At 41.7% G+C, this 27,969-nt stretch overlaps 1 protein-coding gene across 2 annotated transcripts; it reads right to left on the bottom strand.

Annotated features, from left to right (window-relative positions):
* Positions 1–26: 26 nt before the first annotated feature.
* On the bottom strand, positions 27–27,969 carry ssh2a (slingshot protein phosphatase 2a). 2 transcript variants are annotated; one of them, XM_058080738.1, is made up of 15 exons: positions 27,794–27,969; positions 24,454–24,497; positions 10,542–10,639; positions 10,092–10,156; positions 9,795–9,916; positions 9,537–9,602; positions 9,396–9,461; positions 8,790–8,984; positions 6,589–6,682; positions 5,280–5,408; positions 5,095–5,141; positions 4,073–4,219; positions 3,792–3,992; positions 2,862–3,708; positions 27–1,668 (listed from the first exon to the last, which is right to left on the bottom strand). In XM_058080738.1, exons 1-15 carry the CDS (start codon positions 27,854–27,856, stop codon positions 391–393), a joined length of 3,462 nt encoding a protein of 1,153 aa, XP_057936721.1. In that variant the 5' UTR covers positions 27,857–27,969; the 3' UTR covers positions 27–390. The 2 variants fall into 2 exon arrangements, with proteins under 2 accessions (XP_057936721.1, XP_057936720.1); XM_058080737.1 differs by lacking the exons at positions 24,454–24,497; positions 27,794–27,969 and adding an exon at positions 16,087–16,392.

The raw sequence follows: 27,969 nt of genomic DNA, 5'->3' as shown, positions 1-27,969 counted from the left end.
GACAGGAAACAGAAGGCACAAGCAAGTCAAAACAAACCGGTGGTATTTATTGACTTCTAAAGCACCAAATAAAATAAAATAAAAAAAGTATCAAACATCAGCTTTGACCAGGTTAAATTCAAATCTGAGTTAAAGACATCCGTTTATGACATCAGTGCAAAACATTCTTGCGGAGTGGTTCAAATAAAAGAACATATGAAAAGAGTAAAGTGCATGTTTTGAGAAAAAGCCCCCAAAATAACACACACACACACACACACACACTCAAAAGAGTGCATGACAATCCAGTTGAAACACATCCAGTAGTTGCCATGCAAACACACACCTGCTACACATCGACATTGGCACGCGTGGTGCTGAGTCCACTTCCAGTCCAGGAAGCTAGTGAGGTCACATGGTGTTGTACAGCAGCGTGGAGACGCGCTGCTTTCTATCGCTCGCTTTCCTCGAACGCCGCGACGCATGAGCCCTCCCCTGCTGCCGCGACGACATGGCCGGCGCGCCGTCTGGCTCCTCCTTCTGACTCCTCTCCGCTCTCGGATGAGCGTGAGAGATGGACAGCGGCGGCGGCGAATGGTCGCGGGACGAGCGCGTTTGTGTGAAGGCGTTCCGGGTCAGAACTTTCTGCTTCTTCCACGTGTTGTCCCAGTGACACGAAGACGTGGCGAAGGAGTGGTGGGAGTGGGCTGAAGTGGTCCTGCTGTGCTGACTCAGGTCCAGGTCGTTGAGGTCAGTGGCTGATAGTTCTAAGCAGTCCAGTTTAGCCAAGGAGGCGGACCTCTTCATGAGAGAAGGTGGAGTGAGGCCCGCCTGGCGGATGCGAGCCACCAGCTCGATGGCTCGGCGCCATCCGACCGGCTCCAGGAAGCTCTTCCCATCTTGTCTCAAGCGCTGCAACATGTCCAGGACTGTGGGCGGCGTTTCGGAGCATGCCACTTTACAACGCGTTAGCTCTACGTCCATGGGGTACCTCGGCTCTTGAGGTCGCCCCTGGTCTTGTTCCTGGCTGGTCTCGTCGGTGTCAGACTCCTGGACTGTGACCCCATCCAGACTTTGGGTACAGGTTGAAGCATCTAGAGATGGTTCCTGTTTCATATGGCTTAGGCTGATAGACGAGTTAGGAGAACAGGAAGTGTTTTGGAGGTTGCCTGGTCTTGAACCTGCATCCTCTTCATCCTTGGACTCAGCAGTGCTCTCTCCCTGAGTGGACCCCTCTTCTGTGGAGTGCTGAGGAGCACGAGGGGGCGGCTCTTCAACGTTTAGAGAGGGTATTCTGACAGGAGGCTGTTCGGCGCAAGGCGAGGGCAGTGGCGAGCGCTGCGTCGCCGCCATCTTCATTTCCTGCCTCAGCTTCTGCTCCAGCTGCTCAGTGGCACGCCGTACAGAGCCTGCCGGCCAGTCGCACGGCAGCATGGATGGAGACTGCAGGTGCGAGACAGGAGTGTCTCCCGTCTCCTCCTCCTCCTCATGATGATCCGGTCGCACGAGTTGAAGGCCATGTGATGGTAGAGGGGGGGGTGATGAAGAAGAGCCAGCGGGAGAAGCTACGGAAGTAACTGGGTGGCTTATGGCTTCGATTTCGGTGACAATATTGCGAACTGATATTGCGTTGTCGTGGTGAGGGTGATGAGGACGCTCGGGGCTGATCTTGTCATCGTCGTCCTCAGACTGTGGGAGGAGAAAAAAGGGAAATGTCTGGTGTTTATGTACAGTAGGCCAAGTGTACCACGTGTAAATACTGCAATATGCATGACAAGCCAGCAGTTGGCAACGTCACTCTCGTGCTCCAAAACCACATTTTACGCTTTGTCAGCACATGTAGCGGTGGGAGGCAGATGATGTCATCACCTCATTTACATAATCAACCAAGAGACGCAACTCACATGCTTGCGTGTGCGTTATAACACAAACACACTGAAGCCGAGTCAGGCTGATATCAACTGTATGGAGTTGGAAGAAAAACCTACACAGACAGTCCCGTTATAATGTGTTAAATAAATACATTAAAAAAATAATAAAAAATAAATAAATAAAAAAAAGAAAAAGAAAATTCATTCATTCATTTTCTACCGCTTTTTCCTCACGAGGGTCGCGGGGGGTGCTGGAGCCTATCCCAGCTGTCTTCGGGATAGGCTCCAGCACCCACGCGACCCTCCTCATGAGCAAAAAGAAAATTAAAAAAATACAATTAAAAAATACGATTAAAATTAAAATAAAAATAAAAACATTAAAATTTAATTTTAAAATTAAAATAATAGCATCAAATTTATCTGTGGCAGGCCAAATGCACTATTGGTGGGCCACCACTACGGCAAGAGATCCAGGCCTATGCCGCTTATCCTCACTCGAGTTGTGGGGGTGTGCTGGAGTCTATCCCAGCTGACTTTGGGTGAGAGGCGCGGTACACCCTGGACTGGTGGTGTGTATATACACACACACACACACACACACACACACACACACACACACACACACACACACACACACACACACACACACACACACACACACACACACACACACACACACACACATATATGACTCCAGCACACCCCCACAACCTGAGTGAGGATAAGCGGCATAGGCCTGGATCTCTTGCCGTAGTGGTGGCCCACCAATAGTGCATTTGGCCCGCCACAGATAAATTTGATGCTATTATTTTAATTTTAAAATGTAATTTTTATATTTATTTTATTTTTTTAATTTTAATCGTATTTTTAATTGTATTTTAATTTTTTTTCTTTTTATACATATATTTTTTTAAATAATTTTTTATGTATTTATGTATATATATTCATATAAAATCAATACATCTAATGAGATGTCCACGCTACCACCAACCAAAACAGATATTTCTTTACCTGACTTGTCCCTTGTCCACTCTCCTCCTCTTCATCGCCGTCCAGTGATGCGGTCCTCTGCTCAGATAGTCTCTGAGTTCTGTCCTCTTGGGCTAAACCCAGAAACTTTTCCCTGGCGCTGAAAAAGTCAATGTTGTCCGAGCTGTGGCTTGACGAGCCGTCGGCGTCACCGCGTGCGTCCATGGTGTCGGCCACATGCAGGTCATCGGGGTTATTGTTGTCGTCGCTGTGCTCGGTGGGAAGCGGTGTCGTCACATGGGTGTCGCTGACAGGGCTGCGCGGGCTGGGCTTGTCGCTGGGCGTATCCGATGCCGACGGTTCGGATGTATCGGAGTCGTTGGACATCACGGTGATGGGAGAAAGATCTTCGGAGCTGCTCTGATCCGGGGAGCGAAGAAACAGTTCCACCGGTTTATTGTCTGAGCTCGCCACGGGGGTCACATGACCCCTTTGAGCGCGCTGAGGTTCAGGTGTTGGAGGGAGGATATGCAGTGAGGGTGGAGGACGAGGCGCCGTGATGACCAAATCTGCCATGTTGGCGTCTCCTTCCTCTGCTTGTGGTGGCGGCGAGGGTGACAAGACAATGTCTTTGCAACCCGACGGCGAGTCGCCGTTGCAGCGTGTGCGGAGTTCTGAGGTGGATTTTGCAGCGTCATCATCGGGGTCGGCGACTAGAGCTTGGAGCACGGCCACACCCAGGAAGTGATGCAATGAGGGAGAGGAATTGTTGTTGCTCTGGGAGTCGGAGCGTCCCAGGGAGTGAGATGAGGATTTACACAGTGCTTCCGGTCGATCTGACAGGTCGCTGTCTGAGTGGGAGCGCCATAGTTTATTATGCCTCTGTTTGCTGCGGAGCACAAATAAATCATAAAGAAGTAATACTTGTGAGCACGTAAAGCTTACATACAGGAACATCAATAAAAATCCCACCTGGCAAGGAGAATTCCCTGATACTCCTCCAGCTGTTTCATGAATGAAGGGTTTGGTTTGGTGACAGCTCTTCTTTCTTTCACATATTCAAAGGCGGCGTCCAGCGTCCAGCCATACTCCTTCATCGCATAGGCTATCACCGTTGAGGCGGAGCGACTCACACCCATCTTACAGTGAACCAGACACTTGGCACCGGCTTTCCTAAGAGAAAGAACAGTCGTGTGTACGGACAGAAATGTGAAACCAGGAGTGTGTGTGTGTGTCCGTGTGCCGAGGCCTACTTGGCTTTGGTGATGAACTTGTAGGTTTCGTTCCAGTACTCCAGCAGGTTGGTGGCCTCTTTGTCGTACACTCGGATGTTGTGGTACTCGAACATTCCTGGGAAGAAGTTGTCTATCTCTCTGGTCACATTTAGGATGTAGCGAACTCTACGGAAGAGATGGGATATTGACCTTTAAATGTCAGCATCAATTCACTTCCAGTTAAGTGAACACCAGACAAGATAAGATAAGATAAGATAAGATAAGACTTTATTCATCCCTCAGAGGGGAAATTTGCATTGCAAGAAGCAAGAGTATATAATCAGTTAAGCAGTACAAAATACACAATATAAAAAACAATATGAACAACCCAAGTATTAACAAATCAAAAGTTATAAACAAATACAGTTTGCAAGATAATATGAAATATATGACCAGTCTATACACTATGAGATCTTGCATAAAATATCATAAAATATTGCATGGCAGATGCTTAATGTAAACTGGATTATTATTATTATCAAAGCTACAATATGTTTGGGAAAGAAAAGCATGGATGTTGTGATGTTAAAAGATGGCCGCTCATTCCTCCTCTTGCCCGCATCACTGCAACACCACAGGGAGTGTGTCGATTGATTGATTGATTGATTGGAGTGTGCTTGGTTGCATCGTGTTCCCCAGAGAATAAACACATGCCTTGGCACAGACCGTACTGTATATATTATTCAGTTGAAAAAAAAAAATCAATAAAAATTAATAATTAAATCCCCACCATCACATGCATACTGTACTTTCTGGACTATAAGTTGCTCCAGAGTCAGATAATCAGTCATGAAGAAAAAAAAAACACAGAAATTGGCTGTGGATATGTGTTCCACAGTGGCAGCCATCTTCATCAAATACATAATCAACAGGCGATGCCATGCAGTGATACGACCGAAGAAAGAAAGTAAGTGATTTTTTTTCAAGCAGTCATTTTTGGAATGCAAATGTATTACTCTTTAAGAGTGACTTAAACTCCAGAAAAATTGGGAAAATCTTACCCGCTGTTCTGCAGCTCCTCTAGGTTGGAGGCGTTCCACTCTGAGCCCTAAAGACAACATACGTCCAGTCAATATGTTTTTTTTGTATACTTTGTCAGCTGTACACTTAGTTAGGTCTAACTAATCATTAACTAGAAGATAAGAGGACACGAGGCTTAGTGAAAGAACAACAAATAGCTTCTTACCAGGTAGACATGTTCAAAGATTTCAGTGGGGCTGTCCATTTGTCCCAGAATGACAATCATCTCGTTGTCTATGAACTCTTTAAACTCCCTCAGGTTGCACACCATCTGCATCTCAAGCTCTGTACGAATCTGGGAATACAAAGTATGGCATATGACCCAGGAAGTACAGTACAGCATACCAGTATATACGTACGTATAATGTGATTCCACCTTGTTGTAACGTGTAACGTTATTTTTTTTTAAACCGTCAACATTGAAGTATAGCACAGCATAGCACTTTTGGCATAAAAAGTCCTGAATAGAATAAACGTTTAAAAAGTAATGTTTGTCACCTTTATACGACATATAGCCACATTCCAAAAGGAAAAAAATACAAAATGGTGACTGTCCAACATTGCTGTCTTTGTGGACTGTGCTTATGCTCTCCTTTGGTCTTGGTCTTGCTGACGTGTCGTCACACTATTTATGGAGCTTGAAAGCAGCTATCGCCATCAGGCCTTAACACCCATGCTGTGACAAGTCCTCTGTGTGAAAACGCTCAGAAGATTCAGCGATACTACATGCTCCCATCACATGAATAATATTGGTAAAAATATCATGAATTTACGAATTACCCCCCAAAATAATCAAACTCAAGCCAGATCAGAGTTCACTGTTCATAACTGCACTCCAATGTGACTACAGTAACCAGTTTATCCCGGTTAACTGGTTCCAGAATTTCCACGTAGAGATTTCTGAATTGAAATTACTTATTATAATTAATTTTATTATTATATTATTACTTATTAATTACTTATTAAATAACTTATTTATGAATTGAATATTTGAGTAATTACAGCATAGAAAACATTTTTGCGACCTAAATATAATGTTTAACGCACACGCGTATAACCCAATATAGTAAACATAATAAGAGGGGGAAAAAGCCATTTAAGACATAAATAAGACTTTGCTTATGTGTGTTGCTATAAATGTGTTCCCTGGGGGAGCAGAGTGGTGGGCGGACAATAAGTGACATTGAGTTTTAGCTTGGCATTGGTTACTGCCTATTGGGAGATAGTTACAATATCCTGTTCCGGGAATCAAGTCTGGTGCTTGTGTGTCTCACCGAAAAGTAGAGCAATGTTACTGACACCTCGTGACTAATGTAAATACTACACAACAGTCACAGAATCTGTGAATCAATCTTATGAATGCCTGAAAATGTCAAATTTACTTTAATATGCGTATTCTTTGACAAATAAAGGCAGTTTGATCTGCAAAGTGGCGAGGGGCTACTGTACTCATATGCCGAATGTTTGCTTCTCACCTCCTTGCAGGTAACATTCTCCAAGTCCTTTAGCATCATGATCTCTCTGAGGCGCATCTTGATCAGTCTCTCCGTGCGCTCCCGCTCTGTGGGTCTGAACAGAAAAACACACAGTCATAAAAAAATAACAGACATACAACCTCTCTTTATCTTAAGTGCCTTGACTTCCTGGTTAGGGCATTTATTATTTTTTCTTCTGTGAATCATGCGCGTGCCAATGAGTTACTGTTTTCCACAATAGAATCACCGCTTTGTGTGATTGTTCAAAACTGGAGTGGGAAGAGAAAATCTGAGAGTGGCGTATGGATGACCCTCCACAACAAAGTTCCCTTGTAGAACATTCCTGTTGTCCTGTCATTTTAGACCTCATTTACATCATCTGAGTATTCAAAGTAGCCTAATGACTATCATACAATATGTTAATGTTCCACTGCACGCCAATAAATCCATTCTACCTGAAGCAGTGTGCCAAACTGAAGAGAGTACAGTAGAGTTATTTGTAAGTTCTTTTTCTTGACCCCGGCATGGTGACTCCTCAGGCTTGAGAGACGCTATTCACCCTGGCCAACAAAGACACCGCATCCAGCCATGATTCCAACCTTCTACAGGTCTTGGCATGCCTGCAGCTAGCCGGAGGGCCAAACCGCTACGGCCAAGAAGCTCACTGAAAATGTCTTTTTTTTTTTTTTTTAAATGTACGATGACAAGCAACTTAAAATGGGAATTCTATTCTGTTATGATTTACATTACTAGAAATGCCGTGTATTAAAACAATATAAGAATTTGTGTCATTAGAACCTTTCATGAGTGGTTAAACTGATTTGCTTCTGTGTCATCACACACTGGCTGGGTCACCTTGCGCTTTAAGATAAATACACACCAATGTGTGTGTGTGTGTGTGTATTTGGTGCTCATAAAATGTGGGTGGCCACCTTGAGTGCACTTCAACACAAACACACCTTCTTCTGGGAAAGTGTGACACGTTTGTGTACCCAGGAAGGAGGCATGTTATTTATTTTGCGAAAACTTTATCCTGCCACGTGTTTATAGTTGTATTGAGTGCGTGCATCGGCAGCGGAGGAGAGATCTATTTAAATCATTCCGCTACTATTTGGGTTCCACCTGCCTCTGTCTGTCTTGTGTCGCTATACCTGTGTGCCTTTTTCCCCCCAAATCATGCCAAATAAAGCCGCGCTTATTTCGGACGCAGGTTCTCCGATGTGTGTGTAAGTGAGAAACACACACACACTCTAAATATGTAGCAAGGCGCGTGACTAAGCAGAAGAGAAGGGAATTTCCCCGGTATGAGTAAGGCCATAAATCCATCAGGGCCGTTGCCGCTATGTCCAATGCTTCCATATGGCAATGTTGACAACTTTGTCATAAAGCGTGGTCTACAAGCACGCGTTTAAGCTCACGTGGCAGTTTATGCACTTGAGTCGGCGTGTGCTCTCTGTGGTTTTCCGAGTGTTGTAAACCTTGCGGTTGTACTTTTCAGAACATTCACTGTGTGTGATGCAGGTATGTGTGTGCAATGTGCATGCCACAACACAAGGTACACCCCGGGTTATCATTTGGCATATGAGATGTGTCAAGATAGAAATGTCAGTATGATGCAGCGCAGTTCTACACACCACTGCAAACTCCCTACAGTAATAAACTTGAGTTTCTGATCGTTTCAGTTGTTAATGTTTCGGATGCCCAGACATAAAATCTAGGCAAACTTTGTGGCCGCAGAATTTATAATAAGATATTGCTATCTTGTTGTCAACCAAAAAACTTCAACTGTATTATGGAAAGCAGGAAGTGAACAAATGTAACAGTTACTGATTGTAAAAGTACCAGATGGAGGGGTAGGATTTAATAAGCTTTGCTTCTTCCTACTCTTTTTTGGACATGTGGAACTGGGAACTTATTATGGGATGCACTCAATTGGAATATGATGCATGTTCAAATGAAATAAAACCATGACCATTTACATATATTATATAAGACAACAGTTTCAATGTCAGCTCAAATAACTGCTACAAACTGTTACAAATAATACAAAGCCACAAAAACTATCCACGGTGGAAGGCCGATTACGAAACCAATGTATCCCCATGTAATAATAATAACTACAACCAAGTTCCAGATGATAGAAAGTAACAGTAATGGAATGGAATGACACTATTCCATGAACGTGCGCTTCTCCTACTCACAAGTCTGTGAAGAGAACAGGTGAATTGGCACGGTGGGACTCAACATCCTGCATCGCGTTCCACTCGTTGATGCAGAACTGGTTGGAGGAGATCCTGCTCTGATAGTAGCTGACCCACGTCAGGAACAGACTGCCTGGGTAGTAATTGTGGCACCGGGCCACCTCGCATGCTTTGTGGAGCGACTGGAGAGCTGACCTGTCGCGGGCAAACAAAATAAAAAGTTTGGCGATCACGATGGTGGTTCTTAAAACAGCCGTTACATAACATCTTACAAGGCAAGACGTGTTGAATAAGCGAGCCAGAGAGAGCAGCAGGTGGAAAAAAGAGAGTGGAAGAAGTGCAGAAAAGAACTTGTGATTAAAACGACACAATGAAGGCAGATGGAGGTTTCATAGAAACACAAAAACAAAGAAAGGGCACAATGAAACCACAGAGAAAGAAAGTTCTGGAATTAAGATCATTTACAGAGATCAGATCAGGAAAACAAGTGACAAAAGTCTGCAGGTCAATAACAAAGTACATCTGTATACAATTTTCTTAAGTATGCACAAAAGACCCTCAGATATGCGAGTAATTACGAGGAATAAAGAATGAACGCATGCTTACCACATTGCTTGAACTGATACTGGCTTGAAAACATGAACTCGATTCACAGTTGATACGCTAAAACCTCTGAAAGGGAAAGTGGGACCAGTCAGAAATGGAAAACAACTCACAGCTAAATGTGAGGGCAAACATGGGACATACCCATCTCCATCCAAGTGGATCAGAGTGTCACTCCACAGAGGTAGAACCAGACCCACTGTACAACAGCTGATAGGCACATCCAAAATGTTAATATCAGAACCATATACACTGGTTTCACATACAGTATGTACTGTATTATCATCATGTTTGATGATTTGTGGTTTTCAGAATACCATGTGTACTATGTTTTTTTACGTGTATATCAAATGGGCCGTAATTACCCAAGGACGGATGATCCACTACTGCCGTGGTACTGACCTGTCAGAGGAAAAGAAGTCCATGCCAAGCACAATGCTCTCCTCTGTGTCCTGTCGACCATTGGTGGAGACCACCACCATGTAGTGGGTTACCTGAGGGTAAGTGCTCTCCAGACGTACAGCCTAACACACAAAACAGGAGGCAAAAGAAAATTAAAAAAAGTCACTTTTTTTGTTTGACACTTTAATGTAATCCTGTCAAAATATGTTTTATGTTCACGTATGCTGCATGAGGCCCCCGGAGCCCGCATGTCAGGTATTGCAGGCCAATGCATCGCGGCGTCTCGTCATTACTCACCAGTCGGATTGTGTCTTCCGGCCGCAGCACAGTGAACATAGTTTGGAGATGTTTCTGGAGATCCCCTAGCAAAGATCATCGTCATTTAGTTAGAGGTTCTTTTAGGAACACTGACATTCTTGGCAGCTCAACGTTAACATTAGAACCAAAGATACTGTGTCATTTGGCCTGGGGAAAGTTTCGGCTACATTGTTTCTCTTTCGCCCGGCTCCGAATACATGCGAGACAAAGAAAAGCCAGTCCAACCAATGTTTAAAAATATAGTGCCATTTTTAGAAATCAGCCCAAACAGCTATCCATGTCCACCAGGACGTACAGTATTTAGGTTTGGAGTGCACAGCAAAGTGTCTGCATTAAACCAAACTTTTCTTTTTGTAAGTCTTCTGTAATTACATTATGTGTTTCACAAAAGTCCCTAAAGATATTATTTCTTATTATTTTTATTTTTACCTGTGTGCTTGTTCCTGCGCTGGCTGACACGAGGGGTAGCGTTTCCTCTTGGCAGGAAAAGGGCTGCACCTTTTACTGTAAGGAAGCTCTCGCTAATACTATAAGAAAGACAAAAATACACATTTAATTCATTAATATATCATCATATTTAATGTATTATTTTTTTATATTTTATAATAAACATGACATTTCATGATAGGATAATCAATATGATTTATAATGAATCTTATGTACGTCTTATCTCTTCACTAACTTTACAGGTTTGATGTTTGTTGGCTGTGAGAGCAGACTTAAAACGACTGCATGAAACAATGCAAAGTTAAAATTTAAACTTTTTTAAGTTTCAAAATCCATCCGAAATTCAAGAATGCGCCCCTAATTAGATATTTAGGCCTTTCAATGTACTGTATAAGTTGAATGGTGACTATATGATGTCATTATCACAATGCTCCCTTCAAGCTGGCCTTGCAGGGGGCCTCCCCAAATCAGAACATCCAGAGCGAAGCAAGCAAAAAAAAAAAAAAATCCAAAAACAAGCCCAAATGTGAATTCAGAACACAATGTTCTCTGCTCCTCCACACAGCTGGATTACACACTGAACGCATTCACTGTAGCAGCTGCCAGCAAAGAGGGATGGGGGAATCGGGAGGGGACTGAGGGTGCTGTGAGGGAAGATAGAGCCTGCCCTCCTCCTCCACAATGTTTTAGTAGAGATAAGAGCTGGCCATCACCCAAATCTCTGAACCAAAGCTGAGGTTCTGTTCCCCTTTAGAACACTTAATCTTATGAAGCATGACTGAAGTCACTGCATTGAGAGCAGGACACATTATAAAAGCCACGTCATTGTTTCAAGTGGTGACCAAACACTCGGGGTAGGTATTCTGCCGCTGTAGCACGTTAGTGTGAAGTGTTTCTTTTAAAGACGCACAGTGACACATTAACCTAGGGGTCATGTGGGAATGGCTGAAAGACCTACATTCACGGCACTAGCATGTCATTACCCTTAAGTTGGTGACACTGACCTCTGATTGTTTAGTATTCAGGTGGGAAATAGGCTTTGTGCAGCAAGCAAAAAAAAAAAAATAAAAACTAAAAAAGCACTGCACTTGCATATAATCATGTGACCCAAGATTTGTAAGAGCACTTTGAAAACCCATGGGAGATGGATCACGCACAGCTCTGCAAGATGCGTGTTCACATTTGTTTTGGTTCTCTGGTCAGGATAAAAGCAGAGAAGGATACAGTACATAATGCTCACAACTAGACCCGGTCCACTTAGTGTTCAAATTGTCAACTTTAAAATAAAACAAAGAAAAAATATATATACACTCAAATTAGGAATCAATACAAGAGTTACCCTTTAAAAATGTTCAAGGATGTTTGTATTATTGCAGCTGTATTGAGTACTGCAAGGTCTAATATTTTTGTTATGTTGTTTTAGCCATTTCCTCTATAGCTGTATTTATTTGTAGAAGCACAATTTTATGTAAGCGTAATGTAGTGGATGAGTATGATGGTTACAAAGTAAACATGTAGCGAGTACGGCGATCCCAGGAGTCGGTGAACCTGTTTTACTGGGTTCAACTATGTGTAGTTTTATAGCCTATGGGGCTAAAAACTAATATGAATAACTGATAACACACACACTAACACTCAAGACCACTAAAGTGTCAACAAAAGATGCAAATGTTCTGAAGGTGTGCTCCTTACAACAGTTTTTCACTCTAACGGATGTTGCTTTGTGATGACACTAAACTCTGTGAACCCAAGTGTCCGCGGTTCTCAACTTTAGCAATCGGACTTTTAGGTACACCCGTCGTCTCCCCTTTTGCTCTGTAACTTAATCTCTTCATCCCTGCAGCCATTCGGCCTCCTTCCTGAGTTTTGCTTCTATGTGCAACATACGATCACGTTGAACTGATAGGAGGGAAAAGAAAGAACAACAAAAAGCGACATCCATGTACAGCGCTCATTTCCCATAACCCATCTACTCTTGACCCGGCTGTTTCCTTTCACTCCCCCTTCAGCACATCCTCTTCTATGCGTTCCTCCCGCAACGTCTTGTCCTACTTTGATGACCTGGTCATCTCTTCAGTAGCTGCCATATCATGTCCCTCTGTGCATGCATTCACACAGCAATGACCTTGTATAGCAGTGCTACTGTACACCGTCATAAGTAAGATAACACTAACAGGCTGTCATAAATGGAAGGCCGGGCACGTGCGTGCAGGCGATCATTCAAACCTGCTCACTAACAAGAGAGAATGTGGAATCTAAACCTGAGAGTTGGGAGAGGTTGAGGAGTTGTATGTAAAGGACTCGGCTCCCGTAGCTAAAAATAGACTGGTCTTTTAAAAGTGTCAGCTATTGATAGATGGCATTCAGTCACCTTACTGTACAATCTTGTTCGTTCTTGACGACGAGGCAGCAAGCTGCAGACGTTCAGCAGGGTTGCCTGGGTGTGCTCTCGTACATGCAAATGAGTAATTGTGTGGAGTCTAAGGCTCTTAGCACCCATTCAGTGCAGTGCAGTAGCTGATGAACATAATTTTTCATGTAGGTATGTCTCACTTACCGGTATGCATATTTCACTCACAGGTACTGCAGAATCACAAGATAATCAGTATAAGTGGATTTGATGCTAACCAATGTGAATAAATATTAAATGAGAAATTAACTACAAATTGTGCTGTATTGATATTGTATTGATTGTATTGTATTGTATGTATTGATGAGATAAAAAGAGTGGAGTAGGGTGGATCATCTTTTTGGATTTCAGACACTTACAGGACATTGGCAGAATAGTAGGCACTTGTTAGGGCATCAGTCAGAGACACAATCATCACTATGTAAGGGCCACTCCACATGGTGGGCCAGATAAATAGGTGCGCCCCCCCCAACCAGTCTGTGCCCATATTAGTCACTCTGAGGAGGAAAGTGGGATAAATATAGGGCTGTGCTCAATGCGAGCCGGGCTTAGTTAAGGCCCGAAACTGCATGCACCCCGTGGGAAAGACCACGGCCATAGGTGTATGTTAAGCCTTGCTGCTTAAAAGGGGCCGCTGTGGAAAAAATCTGTCGCAAGCAGAGGGAGAGTCAAGTTCGTGACACTTGGCAAACTGGAGGCATCTGAGAGTGCCGGGAAAAAAACTTTTTTAGTCTCACGCTACACTACCCATGTGTTCCACACTAATGCCATATACTGTACTTCTCCTTGGACTGTTGAGCAGGCACATACGGGAAGGAGCAGATGGGGGCAGCCAGTGCACAAAACAGACTGATAAGGGGAAAGTTGCAAACTAGGTCACACTAAAGATACTGTAGACTATGAGCAACTGCTATTGATGCCTTTAAATGATTGACAATTCCAGCTTAATGTTTCATTTTCATCTCATCAATAAATTTGGGACAATTTTCTATGCCTTCAACTTGCGAACCATTCGGGAAGGGATCCCATCAGTACCTCAGTGCACAATGCAAGGTCCATAAAGGACCGTATGGATGGATGAGTTCGGTGTGAAAGAAACATCCCCAACAAAGTACTTTGGGATGAACATGAACAAAGACTGTCCAACGCTGCCTACACAAATGCACGCCCCAAAAAGAGGGACAGAAAGCAACAAGTACAAGTGTAATACCCAGGTATTCAGACACTTTTGTGCAAGTACGGTGTCAGGTTTGGAGGAGACAGCCTTCCATTCAAACCCAAGTACACCAGCCACGGTTATGACCACGTTAGGTGAACTTCACATACTTGGCAAGACATGCAAAACTATTCTGAGAGGGCAGGGAATCAGATTACGTGTTGTAATTTAGATCAAATCTGACAGATAAAAACATCTGTGGAAATTTGGCAATTGATATCGATGATAGAGGCTGAATGTAAATTAGTTAATCTGCATCCTGCTATCATTTACGCCAAAAATGGCAACAGATTACGGCAGCCATGCTAACAAAAGGTAACATTTTCTCACCTATATTGTTACATAGATTTTAGATACATGGCAAGCATCTATAAAAGTAAGCATATAATAATAGGTGGTGATGATTACACTGAGCCTTTTCTCCCTACGATTTAAACACCTGTGTGTGTCACTCTGTGTTTTTTTTTTTTTTGGAAAGCGGAAGAGAGGGATTCACCTGTATTACCAGTGTGTGTTTTACCCGACTTTTAGTAGCACTTAGTCCAAGTGACAGCATCCATCCTTGTAATTACTGAGCCAAACCCTGGTTAACATTACGACTTGGAGGAGACGCAGGCATGCAGACAAACAAACAAGCACATTTATAAGTGCTATGCACGCACTTGGCGCTATATATACACACACATAAACATAGTTTTTCCATGCTGTGACGAATTATCTTCTCCAACTCCGAAAATATATAACAATATGTACAGTACTATATATGACACACTGTGGTGTAGAAGTTCATTTCAACAATAACCTCTGAGCAGGTTCATACGTAAAAGCTGTGAAAAAAAACAATGCAACCAAGACTGAGGCTGCCCTCAACTTCCCCAAACAGATGACAGAAGGCCTTTTCTCACGCAGAGCTCTGCCAACTGCTGACTGCACGAAAATGTTATGAAACACCACACAACCAAACACAGACAGTGCAGCAACATGAACTGATTTATTGCAAAAGTGGGTGAAGTTGATTTCTACCCCTGATTTCCTTCCTTTTATAATAGAAGTCAACCTTTAAACTTTTATAGAGGACAAAGCACAATAAATTATTGCCTTAATTTGGTACATTGTGACCATCTAATGAGATGCAATACCAGAACTGCATGCAAAAGACAGAACAGATCTGGTGTCATCAAAGGAAAACTCATGTAAAACAACAAATTAAATCTAATCTGAGATCAGCACTTGCATTGGATATCCTCAGAATGCACAATAAACTTAAAATAAATCATGATTTACTGCTGAATAATGTCATTAGAAACAAATGGACCATCTCCTTCAAACACATTACCATACAGAAGGGGTGTAAAACTACCATGGAGGGCCGAGATACTGAAACACATCAACTAATCAGCCATCTCAACAGATACTACAGCTGTTTTCCAAAAATTGACAATTAATTATAATTGCCAATATGTCCTGAGAAATCACTGAATGCATTCTTGTTGTACAAAAGAGAAATAATGACATTCTTCAATTCCTGCTCCAATCACCAACTTAGACAGAATGTAATCCTGGTCCTAGCAACCTATCTACAATGAAAACATGCCCTATCATGGGCAAACATGCCCCAGTAGCATTCGACAGATCATCTGACATCAATGCAACAATGCAGCATGTGTGGACCAGTGTAAATGTAAAATGAGTCATGGTGGCTGTGACGATGTGTAAGATCCTGGCTGCTGCATCACCAGGAAGTACATCCAGCATTTATATTGCAAAACTCCTAGATGAGTATCTGCTTCAATCCCCAAACATGCCATATAAGTTCCGTGTATTACCACATGATCACTTAAAATATATAGAAAAAAACACACATTCCCAACGTTGTCACTGATATAAAAAAAAACACTCACAGTTGGTTTATTTGATTATTGGACACCACCGCGTCGTCGCTGAAGTAAGGCACCATCTTCGCTCCGCAGCATGAGCAGAAGCTGACCGCCGACGAGCTGTCGGACACCGCGCCGAGGGTCATGTCGGCGGGTGAGTGGACAACCAAGCAGGGAATGAAGTTTGAGATACAGCAGGTGCTCTCCGTACAAGGCGAAACTTTTAACTGCGCTCCCACACGCCTGTGCTCCGCTAGGCTACGGACAGTCGCCGGTTAGTACAGTACTGAACTGGTGCAACTCACTTCCAGTCATTAGAGGGGGGGAATTAGGAGCACGTGCTTTGAGGCCAACCAAGAGAGCCAATGATAGAGGAGGGCGGGACAACAAGACGGGGAACCAATGACTTCACAAAGTAGGCTGGACTACAGCGGAGGAGCCAATGAGAGTTTGAGGGAGGAGCAACCACAGCAATGCAAGACGCCCCACAACATGAACACTAGCTGCGGGTCAACTATCTGGCCAGACATTGCACAGGCAGCTGACCCAGCTGTTTATATGGTCCTCTCTGCCTGGAAGTGTGTTTCTGTTTATTTGCTTGCTCTAGTGTATGACTGTCAAGTCCCAACATGATGTGTTATTAATAACAATACTATCGAAGTGCAACATGCATGGACTTGGGACCCTACTGACCGCAAAAATACAAACTGTTGAGGTGCTCACAAGACTTGTGATTTTTGTTGTTGTTGTATTTGTGTGACTAAAAAAAACAAAAACAAAAGAAAACACAATGATTTATCAGTTTTTTGTCAATGTAACAATGGACTTACACTTGTAATTACTGTATCTTGATTATTACTCACAGGTTCTTAACTAATACAGACACACTGTAGAACATAAATAAATTCAGACTCAAAATAATACAAGTAAAATCTTATGACATACTTGTGTTCCTGACGTGTTCCTGACGTGTTCCTGCCTTGTTAAGCCTGTATCTGTTTTGTCATGAGCAAGAAATATTCTAAAAAAACATTTTTTATCAGATCAAACACAGATTTCTAACTAATTAATCATGATTAATCACCTTGGGTGACTATGTCAGATATATGCCAATTTCTTACTGTATTTAATTAATACAAAGATAAATATTAAAAGATAAATATGAAATATTCTAAAAAACAAATTATCAGATCGAACACAGATTTCTAACTAATTAATCATGATTAATCACCTTGGGTGACTATGTCAGAAATATGCCAATTTCTTACTGTATTTAATTGATACAAAGATAAATATTAAAAGATAAATAAGAAATATTCTAAAAAACAAATTTTTATCAGATCGAACACAGATTTCTAACTAATTAATCATGATTAATCACCTTGGGTGACTATGTCAGAAATATGCCAATTTCTTACTGTATTTAATTAATACAAAGATAAATGATGAAGTATATTTGTAAGAGCTCCAAATGAACTGAATATGTCAATCAAGCTCAAATACACCACACACACACACACACACACACACACACACACACACACACACACACACACACACACACACACACACACACACACACACACGACTATATGTCACAGATAACACAAGTCTATTTAATAGTAGTAGAACATTTGAATCGCACTTTAAATCGTGTTATTATGAGCGATGAGGGGTTGGGTTCACAGACATCACGTAACTTAAAGGGGAGCAATTATGCTCATTTTTCAGCCCTTTGTATTGAAGTTGTGGGCTCCTATAGAGCAGCTACACACAATAACCAGAACAGAAAGCGATCTAGTTCTTTGTGCCAAGAGAAAAAAAAACAAAACACAGACAGTCTTGTTGACAACTGTGTGATGAAAATCTTGTTCTGAGAATTCTGATGCTTGTATTGAGGTCCTGCAGGTTCAACAAGTGAACTGCTTGTTACAAGTTAATGAAATAGAAGCATTTGCTGGATGGAGCTTTTGGTGTGCCCCTGAGATGATTTGTATCCTCTCCATAACAAAATCTTGTGCTTGTGTTACATAAGGAACAAACCACATGTGAAAGAGGGCGCAGGAGTCATCCACACTCGGCTGACTGCTGCAATGGAATGTGACTCAATTAGAGATGTACATGAACTTGTCTTGGCAGGTAAGTCTGTCCATCCATCCATCCATCCATCCATCCATCAATTTTCTATGCCACTTGTCCTCACTGGGGTTGCAGGGCTATGCTGGAGCATATCCCAACTGACTTTAGGTGAGAGGTTGGGTAGTTTGTAGAGTCAAATTATGTGCCCGTGTGGTTTATGTCCACGAAAAATGCAGGTGATGGAAAAGAAGACTTTTGATGGAGGGAGCAAAAACCGATGCCAAAAAACAGTGGCGAGTGAATCACCACAATACAGTCCGTGCTAAAGCCCTGGCCGCTTTATATGAAGTTGTATATCTGGTGGTGAAAAAAGTCAACATGATTGCTTTGCATATGGTGTGGGTGGGTGGTTGTGAACACTAACGAATGTTCTTCTGGAGGGTTGCGACACAAAAAGATTGACAACCATTCGCTTAAAGAATAACGTGACAGCTATAAGAACTAGCATACATCTATGTCAGTTTTATTCTGACATAGGTAGACTCAGGTTAACCGTACAATGGAACCTTGCCGTTTGTGTGAGTTTGACAAAAATATTTGCCCCATTGTTACATACATTGTTTTGGTTATTATACAATATTGCGTGTGACTCTTGTGGTAATAAAGGGGACCTATTGTGCTTTTCCCACTTTTCTGACCTATAAATGTAGTTGGAATATTGTATTTTCGTGTTAAACCATGCCAAAGTTTCAAATAATGAGGTTTACAAATTTGGAAGTGAGCCCTGAAAAGAGTTTGGGATGGCTCAAAATGCTTGGTTTCAAAAGGCGTGGTAAAACTGCCCCTTTGTGATGTCACAGAGGGGCGGACTTCCTTATATGGTTCATACTTAGCAAGCACTTTGGGTGTGTGACCAATCACAGCAAAGTGGGCATGGAGGTAGGCCGTGGGTGGAATAAATTAAAACAGACCGTTCTGGCAGGAAGCACAAATCAAAGGAAATACAGCTGGAATAGGTGCAGATTCTGGAAACTTTTAAAAAGTTTTCTCTGCGGGTTATTAAGTGTAGCTACTCTATAGGAGCAATACAAAGGGTCCAAAAATTAGCATCATAGGTCCCCTTTAATAAGATGTAGATGATCAATATAAAATCATATATATAAATAAAATCATATAGCAATAATTAATTCATCCTCGATTGTTATTTTTTACCCTGCAATTGGCTGGTGACCAGTCCAGCATAAACCCCGCCTCTCGCCCGAATAGACAAGCTGAGCTAGATTCCAGCGTACCGCAACCCTAGTGAGGACAAGTGGCACAGAAAATGGATGGATGAATTGTTGTTTTTCCCGATTAAAGGATTATGATGTTTATGTTAAAATAGCCACTTGTAATATAATCTATAGTTCAACAGTTAGTATAATGAAATAGTTCAGAATTGAATTTTATTTTAGTTTGAATTGTCGTTTTTTAAATAAAACAAAGCAAATCAAATCACATCGTGGCATGCATGCAAGCCTCATCTGTTTCCACTCAGCCAACAATCCCTCTGGCTTACACACTTTTTAACTCAATTGTGTAATTCAGGTCTCTCAATGCGAATGTTACATCATCTTTCTGAACTTGATATTTGTTTATGAGATTCCAGCATTTTATGCATTAGTTCTGCTAGACTTTGTTATGAAATGTTTAAAAAAAAAAAGCTGTGGCTTTTGGAAGTTGTGTATTTGCTCACATGTTCACTGTGCATGTAATAGATTATTTATCCAGTGAGTCTATGATGATCATAGGCAGTCCAGTACAAACAATGAAGACCTGAACCTCCTGCAGAGCTCTAACCATTATCATTTCATTACAAAAAAGGTAAACATCACCAATAAAAACAACAAACTTTACGACAAATTTTAATCTTGTGTTCTCATGACAAGTCATGATCAATGTTGATATTCAACCCTGGACTGGACGTGTGTCCTGCTCATCGCCAAACCGATTACATCACAAACACACCAACACCTGCGCTGCTGCCGTCACACCACACCCCACTGTGTCTCACCTTCCGATGAACAACCGTTGCATCACAATGCAGGTTTGCTTTCTCATGTTTGCACACCACCCAAACAGCTGCTCTAATGCTTTAGTCATGAGGTTCTGTTTAGCGTGGTCAATTGAGCTGGAACTTGGTGGGAACCTGGATTGCGGGGCTGGTAACATGAGAGGGCTGGTGCTGTGATGTTGTGATGCCGAACTGTGGAAATGTTACACAACAGCAATCTGAGCAACAGGAACAGACATACGGAGGTCAAAGATGAGCTGAGGTTGCAGCCAAAAGACTTAAGCCCCTTTTTTCCATCAGAGGAACTTTACACTCTGGAACAGTGCTTGTTTAGACCAAACAAACTGTTGGCAAAATTAAGCTCCTTGTAATTGTTTTTGGGGGGGGGCAAAATAAGTCTTTGGACGGCATACTTTCTAAGTACCCTGCAAACTTTGCATGGGGTTTACAATGCTGAACATATCAGATTTTATCACATACTACAGTATTAATTGGCCCTGTACCCTAGAAACCGCCCATGAATGGTACGGGAAAAGGCCGAAATGATACTGTGTCAAAGCCCAGGGCAGTGATACTGATAAAATATAGAGTTTAACCATGTCCAGTATCAGCCCCCGTAGCTGTCCACTCAGAGCGCGCTGCTCTGGTATCGTGCCCGTGAAACAACCAATCAGAGAACAGCGTACGAGCGTGAACACACACTATAAATATTCCTAGTGCTTCTCCAGTCACTAAAAAACCCAAACTTGATTAATGGAACTGTAATTGTCAGACATTGATAAGATAAGACTGTTGATAAAATATTATTGTTGAAATATTTTTGCAATTATTGTGTTTACACTGTTTAGATATAATACATGTAATAAACCGAAAATTTTCTGGAAACAAAATGGTCTTTTGATTAAATAGTGCGTGATGATAAGCTCATGATTAAATAGTATGTGATAATAAGATCATCACATGGTTTTTCTGGTATCGGGCCCAGTATCATGCCCCCGCGTGCCAGTATCTGATACTGACACTTGGGGGCATGATACCTATAAGTATTTCATGTGTGACGAATGGCAGGTTATGTGTTCAGAAAGTTGTTACAGCTAAATCGAACACATTGTCATCATAAATGTCAGTTACCATACATGCAGATACGCCTGTTTAAGCAAATCACACATATTCATGGCCTAAATTAATCATTTTCAGGCATAAAAATGATGAAAAATGAACGAAAACACAACTATAAGGCATTCCAAATATGTGATATGAAGTGTAATAGAGTATCTGTGACTTGTTGTGTGCGGCTTTAAGGAGTGAGTCCTGGGAAGTGATATCTGTGACATCAGCTGGCTAGAGTTAGAGAGACTGTTAGTTGAGTGCTAACAGCAGGTTAGTAGAGTATTGAGTGAGTGACCGACAGCAGCTCCTGTGTGAAAGTTGCCTGCCTATTTGTTCTCTGCTTGTTAATAAAGCGATTGAAGTACATTGTGAGTGTCTCCTTAACCGTAAACAGCAGCAGTGGAGTAGTATTCAACGCTGGCCTCTAGGTGTCAAGAACGTTAAGACAACAGCCACCACCAATGCAAACGTGTGAGTCTCTTATCTTAGTTATGTTGTTTAAATGACTGGGAAATTTCCTTTTTGTAGTTGAATGTCATTATAGCTACTTTTAATGTTGTGTGTGGTGCAGATTAGTGATGGAGAAAAAATACAAAGAAATATGAAATGCATGAGTTTGAGTGGCCTCTTCTTAACACTTCTAGTTGGATCCATATGTAGGGTGGGGAGCACAAAGTTAATTGTCTTATGTAATACACATTTAGAGGTCATTCAAAAAGGCCGCTGGCTGCACCCCATGTTAGTGTGTGTAGCAATGCTGAACAAATGGCAAGATGTGAACCAAATGGTGAAAGAGGACCATAATGACACTGCCGGGAATATGTTAGCACGCATGTGAGTGGGTATAATTTCACCAGCTGTCACTGTTTTCATGTATTACCTAACATATAATGTGGACCATACGTGGGATGTGTTAAAAGTTCATAGGCATGATGTCACTGAGTTGCAGAAATTTCACTCGTGGATTATTGGTACTCTGTGTGGAGTTTGTATGTTCTGCCGGTGCGTGAGTGGATTTTTCTCCAGGTACTCCGGTTTCCTCCCACGTTCCAAAAACATGCTAGGTTAATTGGCGACTCCATAGGTATGAATGTGAGTGTGAATGGTTGTTTGTCTATATGTGTCCTATGATTGGCTGGTGACCAGACCAGGGTGTACCCCACCTCTTGCCCAAAGACAGCTGGGATAGGCTCCAGCATGACCTCGACCCTCGTGAGGATAAGCGGTATAGAAAATGAATGAATTTTAAGTTTCTCCTCACCAAAGAAAGAGAGACACCCTTTAAGATGTTCCATGCTGTGACTAACAGGCTTCATCATGCTGTTAAAAATGACCTCACAAATATAATAGCTTTGTTTAAGTTTGTGCCGTGTAACAATAAACCCAGTGTGTAAATGAGTGGAGCGTTGAAGACTTTGACCGCCCCACCCAACTGCCCATTCAGAGGCCAATATGTTTTTTTTTTTTACATCATTTATTATGACTGGCATGATAATAAAGTGTGAAGGTTACTTGGACACCCAAAAACATCCACACTGAAAATGTGATTCCAACAAGTGTAGCTACATTTTAGTGAACCAAAATCAATACAATGACTCATTCAGTGGGCTACGTTATATTTTCATAACCTGACATTTTACAAGGCAAGGTCACGGAGGACTTATGAGGCTCATGAGGGTATGAATGAGTCCAAAACATGCACGGATGATATCTGAGAAGGAACCGCTACCGGAGTTCATGCCAGGGTGTGAAGAAGAATACGGAAATGACGCAGATGAGATTTATGTAACGTGTGTGGGATCGCCAACAAAGGCCTTAAATTGTGTAAAAGAGTGTAGAGAAGCGAGCGTATGAGACGTCTACAGCCCCCTGAAGAGATGAAACAATCTTTGACAATGAAGTGGTTACACAGGCAATAACAGGCATATGTTGTATTGAAGTGTGATGGATATTATGACGTAAAACTAAAATATATGCAGGCTCCATTTCATGGCTGTGCGCTGCTATTTCCATAGACACATTGTACACACAATGTGCGCCTTTATGTTTGACTTTCTACCACCTATTGTCTGTTCATGTTCGTGTTGAGGCCATTGGCCAAACACTGAAGAATGAGTTGTTATTATCCTGATACATGCAAAAGATGCAAACTTCAAAGGGCCATTCATCCTTTCTACCACAACCATCATGTGCATTAAGCTCAAATCCTCCTGGTCAAACACTGACGACAATGCTCACAAAGACATCAATTGTTAGTTGTTATGGTGTAGAAAAGAAACTGTGTTTTTTTTTAATGAGCTATAAAAAATAACTACCATGGGATCTCTTAAGATGAATGTCCCCGAGATCAGAATCTTTCCAAAGTCCAGCAAAATGTTGCGTGAAAAATATTTCGCCACGCTACATGTTGCGGAAAGCCTCTTTTCATCAGACCAAAGCACTGACTCAGGGCATGTGAACTTTTTCTTGTGAGACATTTTGAAAGATGGACTACTGTCACACATGACGTCATGCGTGATGTCAACATATCTTGCAAGATTTCGGCTTAATTTCCCTTTTAGTCTAAGGGGTGTTAGAATGAGAAGAATAAACATACACACAAAATGTGTAAAGAAAGCGTTATCTCATTCAAAGCAGTCACATCCCAGCTGTGCCAATAATATACAGTATGTCCAGATTCACCATGTCAAAAGGTTTTTATTATTTTTTTATTTTTATTATTTTTTATATATATTTTTATATATTTTTTTAATTTAATTATATATATATATTTTAATATATTTTTAAAATATATTTTTATATATATCATATATTTTTATTACTTATTATTATTATTATAAGGTTTTTATCATTAATAATTCTTATTAATAATACAATTAAATCATTCAGTAATAATTGTTAATAATTACCAATAATAATAATAACTATTATTATTCATTATACAAGACGTTTAGTGATCAAAGTGGGAAGAACTAAAAAAAAAAACAATTTATATCAAGAATGAAAGTGCAGTTGCAACTGTCAGAATATTGATATGCAATCTCCCCCTAGTGGCCTAAATCTCAACCTGCAACCTCCAGAGAAGAACAGATGTCAGGGGAATGACTTGAGTGTGTGTGTGAGAGAGACGAAACAGAATGTGGTCTTACCTTCTGGGCTGGGAGCGACAGTCGTCCTCACCACTGCCTGACTCCTAGAGAAGTAATCAAGGACATCATCAGTACATCAGAGAACAAAGTGTCTGACGCAGACTAGAATGGCTGTTGGTTTCACATTCTGAGGCAGACTCAGGTTAACCGTACAATGGAACCTTGGCGTTTGATTGAGTTTGACAAAAAGTCTCGCCCCAGTTATTGTATATACATTGTTTTGGTCATTATACAATATTGTGTGTGACTCTTGTGGTATTAAAGGGGACCTATTGTGCTTTTTTACACATTTCTGACCTATAAATGTAGTTAAAATGTTATATTCTCGTGTTAAACCATGCCAAAGTTTCAAATAATGAGGTTTGCAAATTTGTAAGTGAGCCCAGAAAGGAGTTTTGGATGGGTCAAAACACTCGGTTTCAAAAGGCGTGGTAAAACTGCCTGCTTTGTGATGTCACAAAGGGGCGGACGTCCTTATATGGTTCATACTGAGCAAGCACTTTGGGTGTGTGACCAATCACAGCGAAGTGGGCATGGAGGCGGGACTTGGGTGGAATAAATTAAAACAGACTGTTTTGGCAGGAAGCACAAATCAAAGGAAATAGAATAGCTGGAATAGGTACAGATTCTGGAAACTCTAAAAATGTTTTCTCTGCGGGTTATTGAGTGTAGCTGCTCTATAGGAGCAACACAAAGGGTCCAAAAATTAGCATAATGTGTCCCCTTTAATAAGATGTGGATGGACTACTCTGAGTATGCATTAATTTTGGATCACAAACAAATCTTGCAATGCATAGTTTATATCATGCCAGCATCCAGTAACACGTTGGTGACTCAGTCTTGTTGTGTTATTAACACACTGCATGAATCCAACTGTGTTTGTAACGGGTATTTACTATAAAACGTGTCTGTTAGCACACTCCCAACTGGAAACCGGAATTGGAAATAAATGCTCTCCAGATCTGTCGGTTGACTCTGTAGTTCTTTGCTAACTACCACAGATACACCACAAATCTCATCTTTATTTTTTTTATTTTTTTTAATCACGGCTGCAAAATCACCCACCGTGGAGCCAAACATGAAGTGAGAAACATTTTTTAATTGATACAAATAAATCCATAACAAAATAATCCATAACAAAATATGGAGGTGTCTTCTGTGTCGTTCTCTCCTCGCCTTCAAGTCTTTAATCAATGTAAATGATTTTGCACCATCATTTATATGCTTTTCCATTTGTTTTCTATAATAAAACTAAAAATGTTCAATCTTTCCTTGATTGTATCATTTTTCCAATTGTTTCCAATGAGAAACAGTTTTCATAGACCTAAAAACCGAGCTTCCACTGCATTTCAAAAGCAAAAATTCGACTTCATCTTTGACATCTGGCACTCTGCTCAGAATAGGCAGAAGCCTTAAAGCTCAAATTGACTGTCCGTGTCCACCATTCTTTGCTATTCCGCCTCCCCCTCCCAAAAAAAAAAATGCAATCATCCTCCCCCACCACTGCAACCAGTCCACAACATACACAAACATTTTAATCCCTTTCCTAATCCCTTCAAAAACTCAGGAAGTTTCTCTTTGGCATCAATCTGTCCTAGTGGACACAGTGGCCAAACGGAATTTGGGCTGCAATTGAATACTGTTAAATGATGGTGCAAGAGTTAAAAGGGGCAGTTGGCTTTGAGAATGGAATTTTCATCCAATGGTCTCTGGTTCAATACCACAGATGTTACAGATGATACAGCTGCCAGCCTGTGAGTGATGCTCTCTGCATCAGCATCATCACGACCTCCCTTCAAGAAAAACGACCTGACAAAATAAAAAGGCTCACCTCGGCAGGTCTCAAAGACAAACATAACAAAATGCACCTTTGCAATATCCCGACATACACCGCATCCCGCATACTGTATCTATAACATGGTAAGTAACGGGGTGTGATGCACAACCTCATCTCTATGGTTACCCCCGCTGCGTGCATGTCTAGGGAGTGGCCTCGTAGCCAATGAGAAGAGGGAATTCAGCGAGCTGCTAGGCAGATTATTGCACACAGGGGGTGGCTGCTCCCTGCTATGGTGAATGCAAGTAATGTGAGCCGGGTGGGTCAATAATTTGGAAGACATATTTCGTGCCCAAGCGCTTAAAAAGCAGGACTAAAAAGGTGAAGGCAGGAATCATGAAGGTTATAGGTTGACGTGCTGCTTTGGCACAATATTTATCGGCTTAATAAGATTAAAAAGTACTTGACGATAGTACACTTTCATTTATATTCCAACACATTGCACGTAGTTTACCTTTGTTTTCATTGGGAATATTGGGCAACCGTAAATAAAAGATGTTGACAGATTATCATCACATGACATCTCGGTCAATATAACCAAAAAAGTAAGGACATGAGTGAGCGATGCAGGGACACCTTTGATGGGTTAGACCAGGGATGGGCAAACTATTTGAACTTGCAGGCCACATTGGGTGAAAATGCATGTAGAATACTTTGTACACCGTGGGTGTTGACATGTTGTGTAGTTTGGATCACGTTTTTGTCCAAGCTACAGATTGCATCTGACTATTTTTGTGACTCAAGCGTGCCACAATAGCATTGCAAGTCATCTTATCAGCTACAGTTTCGATATTAAAGGTTTTAAAAAACAATGTGAAAATGTTGGTGGCCCGGATTAAGACGCTTGGGAGGCCTAATGTGGACTGTGGGCCGCATTTTGCCCACCAATGGGTTAGACAGCTGCTGTGCATGTTTGATCGCTGCTCAGGTCCACATGTGATTGGAGCAAATGATGACGACGATCGGGTGAACCCGCCTTTCGCCCAAAGACAGTTGGGATAGGCTCCAGCGTAGAATATCCAAAGTTGCAAAGCACTGACCACAGAGGCTTACATGGCATTTTTATCTATGGCAGCCATTCCCACAGCGTGTCAGCATCATGGAGGCGTGGAATATAAGATAAGAGCATCCACGAAGGGTCTGACAGGCTTGTCACACTAACCTGCTTTCAGGGCAGCTCCTTGCTCCTTTCTGTCACTCTTGCTAAGTCGCCTTAACAAAGGTCAAAGTAGCACAAGAGATGCTAACATGACAGGAATTGACTTCTGTACCTTTAAAACTTTACATTCCACTACAAGGTACACAGATTCATGAGTTTCGGTAAACTGCTAATGGAATATAGCTAAATTACTATGAGTTTACAGTAAAATTATGCTGAATTTACCATCGAGTTCGGACATAACTAAGCTAACGAACCGCAAAGTTGGCCAGTCAGCATTAAAAGAGGGGGGCAATAGTGACAGAGCTTTGAGCCAGATGTCAAAACATTTGACCGATACTCACCGACACACAGGGGCTGGAGGTAGTGCTCGGTGTCGGTGACCGCTGCACTGTGACCAGCGCCATCTCGCCTCCACCTGCTCACACCTCGGTCACCTAAAAGTGGGGAAAAACGGAATTGCGGACATTCTAATAAGAACAGAAACTACAACCAGCTCTGGAGGGTAAGTAAGTCCGGT

Source organism: Doryrhamphus excisus, chromosome 8 (assembly GCF_030265055.1).
Source record: "Doryrhamphus excisus isolate RoL2022-K1 chromosome 8, RoL_Dexc_1.0, whole genome shotgun sequence".
Classification (NCBI taxonomy): domain Eukaryota; kingdom Metazoa; phylum Chordata; class Actinopteri; order Syngnathiformes; family Syngnathidae; genus Doryrhamphus; species Doryrhamphus excisus.
The sequence above is the reverse complement of the archived record's forward strand: the minus strand, read 5'-3'. Positions and strand labels throughout refer to the sequence as shown.